The sequence below is a fragment of the Vitis vinifera genome, chromosome 13 (assembly GCF_030704535.1).
Source record: "Vitis vinifera cultivar Pinot Noir 40024 chromosome 13, ASM3070453v1".
Classification (NCBI taxonomy): domain Eukaryota; kingdom Viridiplantae; phylum Streptophyta; class Magnoliopsida; order Vitales; family Vitaceae; genus Vitis; species Vitis vinifera.
In genome coordinates this window covers 14,290,466-14,300,611 of record NC_081817.1, presented here as the reverse complement: position 1 = coordinate 14,300,611, position 10,146 = coordinate 14,290,466, and the positions used below count along the sequence as shown (strand labels likewise).

The 10,146-nt window shown below is 31.7% G+C and overlaps 1 protein-coding gene across 1 annotated transcript; it reads right to left on the bottom strand.

Annotated features, from left to right (window-relative positions):
* Nucleotides 1-5,453: 5,453 nt before the first annotated feature.
* Nucleotides 5,454-6,468, bottom strand: LOC100243000 (40S ribosomal protein S17-like). The gene is made up of 2 exons (XM_002268961.4): nucleotides 6,293-6,468; nucleotides 5,454-6,104 (listed from the first exon to the last, which is right to left on the bottom strand). Exon 2 carries the CDS (start codon nucleotides 6,083-6,085, stop codon nucleotides 5,651-5,653), a length of 435 nt encoding a protein of 144 aa, XP_002268997.1. The 5' UTR covers nucleotides 6,086-6,104; nucleotides 6,293-6,468; the 3' UTR covers nucleotides 5,454-5,650.
* Nucleotides 6,469-10,146: the final 3,678 nt, after the last annotated feature.

Sequence of the window (10,146 nt, the reverse complement as noted above, 5' to 3'; positions counted from 1 at the left end):
TGGGGAGGGTACAAAAAATGTGAGGATTCTTCACATTCTTCATACCATTTCTAATTTTTAAGTATTTTTGGAGTTTGATTTTTTCGGGTATCATTTGGACACCCCTTAAGTGTAATGAACTCATTTAAACAATATCTAAGCCATATGAAGTCCCAAAAAAATTTTAAAATTTCAAAGAAGTGGAGAATGGGGAAGGTATGAAGACTGTGAGGATTCCTCACGTTTTTCGTACCCTTTCTAATTTTTAATTATTTTTGGAGTTCGATTTTTTCGAGCATCATTTGGACACCCCTTAAGTGTAATGAACCTATCTAAACAATATCTAAGCCATAGGAAGTCCCAAATTTTTTTTTATGGAAATTCCAAGTTGAGCTATTTTAATTTAGCATGACCTAGATTTGATGTGAACTTAAATCAATGCTTAACAGGATGCTAAAATATTCAATGCTACCTTAACCAAAATATAGTATAGATTTGATATCTAGATAATACTAGGCTAGGCTTCCATAGCACTAACATTAGGATATAGTACTTGAACCTTCAAAGGGTGTCCTCAATCTGAAGCTTAATGGATTAAAAGTGGTAAATTGATTGATTAGTATGAATTCGGAACCATAGTGACACATTTGAATATAATTAAAAAGCTATAGGTGGTAAATGGGAAATTGAAATGTAATTCAATATCCCCTAGTTTGAATTTAATGGATTAAAAGTGATAAATTGATTGATTAGTATGAATTTGGAATCACAATAACACATTTGAATATAATTAAAAATATATAAATTGTAAAAGGGAAATTGAAATGTAATTCAATATCCTTTAGTTTGAATTTAATCGATATAAGTGGTAAATTGATTGATGAGTCTAAATTCGGAACTTTAGTAACACATTTGAATATAATTAAAGATCTATAGGTGGTAAATGGGAAATTGAAATGTAATTCAATATCCCCTAGTTTGATTTAATGGATTAAAAGTGGTAAATTGATTGATTAGTATGAATTTGGAACCATAGTAACACATTTGAATATATTTAAAAATCTATAGGTGGTAAATGGGAAATTGAAATGTAATTCAATATCCCCTAATTTAATGGATTAAAAGTGGTAAATTGATTGATTAGTATGAATTCGGAATCACAATAACACATTTGAATATAATTAAAAATCTATAAGTGGTAAAAGGGAAATTGAAATGTAATTCAATATCCCTTAGTTTGAATTTAATCGATATAAGTGGTAAATTGATTGATTAGTCTAAATTCGGAACCTTAGTAACACATTTGAATATAATTAAAAATCTATAGGTGGTAAATGGGAAATTGAAATGTAATTCAATATTCCCTAGTTTGATTTAATGGATTAAAAGTAGTAAATTGATTGATTAGTATGAATTCGGAACCATAGTAACACATTTGAATATAATTAAAAATCTATAGGTGGTAAATGGGAAATTGAAATGTAATTCAATATCCCTAGTTTGATTTAATGGATTAAAAGTGGTAAATTGATTGATTAGTATGAATTTGGAACCATTGTAACATATTTGAATATAATTAAAAATCTATAAGTGGCAAATGAGAAATTGAAATGTAATTCAATATCCTCTTGTTTGAATTTAATGGATTAAAAGTGCTAAATTGATTTATTAGTCTGAATTTAGAATCAGAGTGACACATTTGAGTATAATTAAAAAATTATAGATGGTAAATGAGAAATTGAAATATAATTCAATATCCCCTAGTTTGATTTAATGGATTAAAAGTGGAAAATTGATTTATTTATATGAATTTCGAACTATAATCTCGTATTTTAATATAAATAATTACTTATAACTATTTAATGGGGAATCTAAATGTTATTCAATATTCCCTATTTTCTATTTAATTCATATAAAATTATTACTTGATTCATTTATATTAATTTCAAACTATAGTTGCACATGTGTATATAATTAATGGAAGATGTTGTAAAATTTATTCAATTATGTGAATTTTGAACTACAATTCTCAATAAGAAAATTTTAATTTGGACTCATGTTTTCCCTTCATTTTCTTAATTTCCTATCTATGTAAGTGCAGAATCACCCATGTTTGCCAATAAAGGAATTTCCTCAACTGGTAGACAAAATTTCTCAACCACTAAGCACTACAAGTTTGCAAAAGCTGAGATTCATTTCATATAGGTCGACCGATAATGAAGTGGTTGAATTCATGCAATCAACCGATACACACTGCTAGTTTTTTAGGTCATCGTATCATCTCTGCAGCCAAATACCCATCTTGAAACCCATTTTTCTCATCTCATTCTTTCATCTTGAAAAATGAATATGATGTTGGTCTTTTATGCATTGAACTGTTTTTTTTTTTTTTGTTTTATAGACTCTGTGCATTAAAATATTGCCCCACCATAACCATAAAATCAAGACCGAAAAAACCAATAACCATAAAAACAGAGCCCAATAATCTCCAAACACAATGAATTCTAAATTGTTTAAAAATAAGAAAAAAAAAATCATCCATAAACAAATCAAAACAAAATGTAAAAAAATAATATTTCTTGCTTGATCAAATCTAGAGTTGGATGATTAAAGCGGTTGAAGACGGCAAGGATTTGGGTTGAGAGTGAGACAAGCGTGAACTATATTGGAACAACTCTTTCTTGCCAAAGAATGGATCAAATGGCTACGATGAGGCGTGGTCGAAGGTTTTTGATATCTTCCACGACGGAAGAGATGGAGTAGTTATATAACATACCCATGCAGCATATGCCATCCATACAAACCGTCGGCTTCGGTCAGTGCTGCCCTCCATCTCAGCATCCTCTCCTCAATGACTTCTCCGTATCTTGCAAATGCTTCTCCAAAACTTCCTGTTTGTTTCCGCACATCAAACGGATCCACATGGTAGAAAACCAGTACAACTATTTGTCTCTTTTCACGCCTGGACTGCATGATCTTATCAAGCTCATCCAAACACCATTTTGAATGAGCATAGTTTTTGGAAAAAACGACAATAGACACCTTTGATTCTTCAATAGCTTTCAAGAGTGAAGGTTGAATCTCTCCTCCTCTTTCAAGTCCTTTGTCATCTCTAAAGGTGTCGATGCCCGTCCTCGTCAAAGCCGAATAAAGATGATCCGTAAAATTTAGGCAGGTATCTTCCCCTCTAAATCTCAAAAACACATCCTATCTCCCTGGAAAAGAAGAGGTGCCTGAAGATGCCATTCTTGGGAGCTATCTGGTTGTTAGTCCCAAATAAAAAAAATTTGGGTTTTTGCTAGGGAACGAAGAGAAAAGAAAAAGGGTAAAGCAACCGGTTACTGGTTTATCCTTTTTTTTTCCTTCAAAACTTTAATGGACGACCACGATTGCATGAAACTCATCCAACGGAGGTGGGTCAATTTCGGTAGGTACCGAATTCGGTACTCTAGAATTTTCCTTGTAAATATATATACTTATATATATATATATATATATATATATATATATATAGTAAAAATACACTTCCAACATCATTAGAAATAATTATTTGTTTATCAATTGTTTAAAAAACACATTTTTAAAAAAAAAAACTTTTATTAGGATTTTGTAGAGATTGAGGCCATGTTTGAAATTGGTTTCGAAAACAATTTCGAAAGAAATAATTTTTGAAAATTATTTCATGATGTTTTGTACAACAATCTCTGTTTGGAAACTATAAATATTTTTAATATACATTTTATGTTTTTAAATATGTTTTAAAAATAACTTTCATATATAACATTTTTTTTTAATCAGTTCACATATTTATATAACATTTTTTTAAAGTAAAACTTAGCAACAAGTGAAAACAACTAAAAATATATTATTTAAAAACACTTTATTTTTTCTTTTTTAGTTACCAAACATTTTTCGGTTTTTTTGAAAAATAAAAAACTGAGAAATGGAGGAAGAAGAAACGAAAGCAGATGTTTATTAGATTCTAGAGTATTTTGGTTTTTTATCGAGGGGTATATTTATCTTAAAAGAGACCATAATTCAAGTAGATGTGTAGGGGAGATAAGGTGGATCCATATATAACCTTTCATTCTATAATCATATGAAAACAAAAATGTCCATACATCAATGAACAAAATTTACATTACCTCCCCTCCCAAAATCTAGTTATTTTTCGTGGTAGATATTGACAAGAGACTGTTGAATACATTTTATAATCTTATTTATTTGTTTCTCCAACTTCCTAGATCATACCTTTAAATCTTAATCCATCCGATTTATCGATAATCTTATACCTTAGACATTCAATTTGGATTTTACTAGGACTAGGGTAGGTGGCGATGCTGTTAATCCAAAATGCATTTTAGAAGCATGCATAACTAATTCAGAACACCTTTTTATAGCTTAAACAACCAAATTTTTTTCTTTCGGTTTTTAATCTTTTTCCTCTTTACATAAAATTTTAACCATTCATGCATTTCAAAAATGAAATCTCGGAGACGTAACTGACTACATTACTTAATTACTTATATCAATCCATATAAAGGCACTAGACCAAAATAGGCATGAGATGCAATAGGTATAATGCTTTCAAGTATACAAGGGGGCTCTTATTCCATAGGACCATAGCCGACAGAAGTGGAAATTGCTGCAAATGCCCAATGATCCTCATCAATTAATTACTTCATCCATGTTAATGCTGCACATACTCATTTGCATCCTGCTGTTTTTTCTCATTCATACCATCTATTGTGCATGTGCATGATACTTGTAAAATTGATTCACAAGGATGGTCAAGAAAGTCTTATGCTTGTATTTCGGAAGCTGCACCCGAGAATAAGAGACTTGCAGTCTCTCTGATCTTGTAAGAATAAGAGACACTTGCAGTCTCTGATCTAGTAATTGAGCCCTCGACTCATCGAGAAGGCAGAGCAAAGAGTGCAGACTTGCGGGGGCGGGCGGGGGGAGTTTGTACTGAATCCAAATTTTGAAAGGTAAGACGTCAAACACTTGGGCAAAGACTGAGTAGGGTTAATGGAAAATTTGGGAATAAATTCATGAATTCAAATTGGGAAGATTTCTAAAAACCTTAATGCATCTCCTTATCAATCAATTGCTCAGAAGAAGCACCTGCATAGAGGCTTAAAGCCCTTCACAGCTACATTCTAGAACAATTGAAATGAAAGCCTCCAAAAAGCTTCTTAGAACTCAAGATGAAATAATAAGAGAAGAAAGAGAAGTTTCAATTGACATAATTTTGAAGGCTCTTTTAGGAAGGGGAAGAGGTAATGGTTTAAGGTTCAAGAATGAGGTAAAAGAGAACATGCCATTTAATCCACCACCATGGCACCATGACAACTGATAACATTGGCTAATGCACCGCCCAAAAGTTTATGGTGCAAACACTCCAAACGTTCGTTGAAATTATAATAAAGTCCAGAAGAGCAATATTATGATAATTCAGCCAGAAATGCAAATCCAAGAAATTGAATCCAAATCATATTGAGAGCTAAATTATATCCCATTCAAATGGGGTCCCAAACATTACCCATAAAATCAACCAGACTAACATTTCTCCACAGTTCAAATTCAAAAGTAAACTACTAGTAACAACACCAAAACAAAAACTGCTCACCTTCTCATTATCGAACAGCTCATCAAAGGCTCAACGTTCTCAGTACCTCCTTCCACCGGCACCGCCTGCACCACCGCGGCCGAACACCATGGCCGGAGCCACCACCTCCGGCTCAGTCTCAACAACACCCGGAAGCTCAGCCATTCCAAGCGCCGACAGCATGTCTATGGTCTCCTTATCAACCTTAATCACATCGGTCTTGATGGCCGACTCATCTGGCACGAAGTCCATGCGGCGCTCCCGCTCTTCCTCTTGAAGCTTTAGAGAGATTCCGCGAACAGGGCCCTTTTGGATCCGCTTCATGAGGTGGGTGGAGAATCCGGCGATCTTGTTGCGGAGGCGCTTCGAGGGGATGATGGCGACCTCCTCAAGGATTTTCTTGTTAGTATGAAAATCGAGGGTCATTCGAGAATAGTACCTTTCGATCACTTGGCGAGAGGACTTCTTCACCGTTTTTGTCCGCACTCTTCCCATGTCGCTGCTGTTGCTGGATCTGCAAAACAGGAGATAATAAGCTATTTGAAGCTATGAATTACTCGACCGAAGCCCTAATAGTCCATTTGTTTGGTACGAAAATGTAGTAAAGATACAGAGAAGCATGTCAGAAACCCTAGCTCTCTGCTTGGATGCGGTGAAAATGAAGGAATAAACAGAGGAAAACAAATGAAAGCATTGACTTACCGAAGACGAAGATGGAGATGGAGATGAGGAGCGCAACGGCGAAACTGCGGCAAGGGAGGAGTGAAAGGAAGAGGAGGCAACTTATAAAATGGGGATTAGGGTTTCGGAAAGCCCTCGAGCCCGGTTCCTCTGCAGAAGGCACTACCCTTTCATACGGTGGGGATTAGCATGTGCCTGTCACGAGATTAGAAGTGCAATTAATAGCCCATGCAACTGGGGCTGGGCTGGGCTGGGCTGGGCTGGGCCGGGCTGGTGACATTTTGGATTCAGCAGGGATGGGCTCTAATTTAAGCCTCCAGTTGCTAAATGCTTGTCCTTCCTGGGATTTATTTGAATTACTTTGTAGTGTTTAATAAAGTTTACTTAAATTTTTTTTTTTTTTTTTGAAAAAAGAAGGTTTATATTTATTATTAGACAAAATCCAAAACGTTAGATATATATTATTATAAAAAAAAAAGGCCTGTAATAACGAAAAGAATATAATCGTCGGTATGAGAAGAATTAAGCAAAGAAATAAACTTTTTAAAAATTACTTACAGAAATTATAAGTGAAACTCATTGGATATACTCACAAGTTAATTTTGGCTAATATTTCTTTTTTTTTAAAAAAAATTGAATGAATAGAAAAAATTAAAATATTTAGGAAACTATTTTGTTAGTATTTTTTATGATTTGTGGTTTTACTTGGTTGTTTGATGGATGTGATTTTGTGATTTGTTTGGTTATTAGGATTTTAAGATTCGTTCTATTGTTGAAACCTAAAAGAAAAAGGAATAACATTTTGGGTTTAATCATATTATTTTTTAGCTTGCTAAGTAGAGTATTTGCACTCAATTTGTGATTTGTGTTTTTCATGTTCAATATAATTATGCGGTAAAAATAAATCAATAAAATTGTTTTGAAGAATTATTAAACCATATTTATCATTGGTACCTTTTAGGACATGTCACAAAACATGTACCAATATACACCACAATTACAAAGGCTTATACAACATAGGAGTCCATCGTGTCATTCTCATTCTATATGATACCATTTTTAGAATTCATAATATATAAACAACACATTTGATTACTTATTTTAGTTTAAAACCAATGACTTTAATTTTTATATATATGCAAATTCCCAATACCGTTGTAAGTTGCATGGATTTCCTCGTTATGGAACAATTGTTGATGATGAAGTGATTGTCATTGGTCCCTTAACCATTATCCGCAATTCTATCTTAAGAGTAGACAAGTACGAGATTGCTTTGATGCATGTGATAGAAAGTATTACAATGTTGTTTAATCCATATGGGTATTATGAAACAATTGCAAAAGTGGGGATAGGTGGATTTGTTGTCTGTCTTAGAGTATTTTTAGAGGTTGTTCAAGTATTCTACATTGTAAGGTAAATTACACTTAATTTTATTATTCTTTTTAATTTAAGAAAAATATTCATTATGATTCTATATAAATTGGTTGTTGGATTTAATTATAATCTTGATCATTTAGATTTTGGTTGTGGAAATAGAGGAATAAGTTTACATGTAATAATTGTGGGAAAAAAAACCTTGATTTGATTAAAAAAAAAAAGATATATGGATTAGTTTTATTTTATTTTTAATGATTATATAAGAATTTTTTTTCGTTAAAACTAATGTCAAGTTTTATTTTATATCACATGTGTGGCATGGAGAGATGCTAAGGAGAAAGAAGATTTATAAAGGAATAAACCTAGTTTTCTAAATTCGGGTTTTGAAACCTTGTGGATTGAAATGAACATTTTGTGGTGGAAAAGACAATTATTGAGTTTTATATTAATTTTTAAAGATATTATTTAAATATTATAACTTATTTTTTATTTGTGTGTATGAAGTTAAATTTCTAGTATTTTTTTAATTAGTTAAATACTATTTAAATTACTATAAAATGTTGTCTATTAATTTATATGGAATTGTTTTTATTAGTTTTCAAAAGTATTCATTGGTTGGTTAATTACTAAAACTTCTTTATTCTTGGTTTGTGCCGACTAACTTTGTATGTTGGTAAGAGTGGTGGTTTGGTTGTGTTGTTAAGTAGTTATTAAAAATCTTTTATTATTTGTTTCCCAACCAACTTAATCCATTGATAATAACAATAGTTCGAATCCATTCGATAGTCTATCGTTAAAATTTTTTTATTGGCAATGATAAATTCTCATCAATAGACTTTTTCTAACATACCTTTTCCCGACTACCATACATTGAGATTATTTATTGGTAAATGTTTATTTTGATAGTGTTTATCAATTAGGAAAAGTAAAATTTCTTACAGTGTGAAAAGAATAAAAATAACACAAGGGATGCAGTCGAGATGACCATAATCCATTGGAGAGAAAAATGATAATGCTAAAAGTGTAGTTGATCAAAATGACTATAAGCCATCGGAAGGATGACAATAACACTGAGGATGAAGTCGAGAAGACAATAAGTAATGGAAGAGAAAATGCTAAGGTTGTGGTATTGATGATCATAAGCCATGTAAAAAGGATAATGCTAAAGATATGGATGAAATGATTATAAACCATGGAAAGAGAAAATAGCACTAAGGATGTTGTCTTAATGATCATAAGCCATGGGAAAAAAAATGATGCCAAGGGTGCGATTTTAATGATCGTAAGCTATAGGAAAAAGATAATGTTAAATATGTGGTCAAAATGATGGTAAGACGTGGAAAAGGTGTGGACCCCATATTTCAGCTCATGCGTTTCCACTCGATGGCGAGCTCGATTTTATTTACTGTTTAGAAAATGACTTGGAGTCGCCACTTATTTTTATTTTTATTTTTAAAGGGTAAACAAAATAAGAAAAAAAACCCTAAGTGTGACTCCTTATTTTGGAAAAGGTGGTCTAAAAAAAATCGGATTGGGTTCGGGGGTCGGGTTACTTATCGAGAAGGTACGGTAAAGACCGTAACACTCCTCTGAGTCCCTAAAGTTGGGTCTCTACTAATAAAATGAAGCAATCATGACAATTGATGAGGAAATCAATGAATATTCAGAGTGATCATGCACATGTGAGAATCTAAACAAGCATATAGAAAGACCAGAAAGGGAGAGGATGCGTACCTGGGCGACAAGCCACAATGTGCTATCAAGAAATAGGGTTAGCGCACAGTAATGAACATGAAATATATCACTCATATCACCAAACAAGACGAGGAACCACCAATATCATGTATGACACTTAATTCAAAATTCATTCTTATTTTAAAGAAAATTTTATTTCATGTTGGGCCCCCACCAAAGCCCGATTTATCTTGCATGAATTAATCCCACAAATTCCATTGTTTTGGAATTATGAAAATTCATTCTTGCTTATATAAAATCAAGAGAAACAGAATATCATTTGAAAACCAGAGTGGAATTACAACTGTTCGAGAGAAAATTGGTTTTTTTGAAAATTATTTGAAAATTGGAGTCTCGAAAATTATTTGAAAATTGATTTTTTTAAAAAAAATTAAAATATAATAATAATAATAATAATAATAATAATAATAATAATAATAATGATAATAAAAAATAAATGTAAAAATTGGAATTTTAGAAATTGGAAATTGGATTCGAAAATTGGAAAATTGGAATTTCGAAAATTTGAATTAAATTTAGAAATTGGAATTTTTTAAGAAGTATTTAAAAATGGAATTTTAAAAATAAATATATAAATAAAATAATAACAATAATGAAAATAATAATGATTAAATAAATAAATGTGAAAATTGGGGTCTTTGAAATTGGAAATTGGAAATTAAATTTGGAAATTAGAATCTTAGAAAAAATATTTTGAGAATAGAATTTCGAAAAATTAAATTTTGAAAGTTATTTGGAGTTGG

Bases quoted from the DNA above. Each gene is read 5' to 3' on its own strand.
- LOC100243000 (XM_002268961.4), bottom strand. From the start codon at position 6,085: ATGGGAAGAGTGCGGACAAAAACGGTGAAGAAGTCCTCTCGCCAAGTG.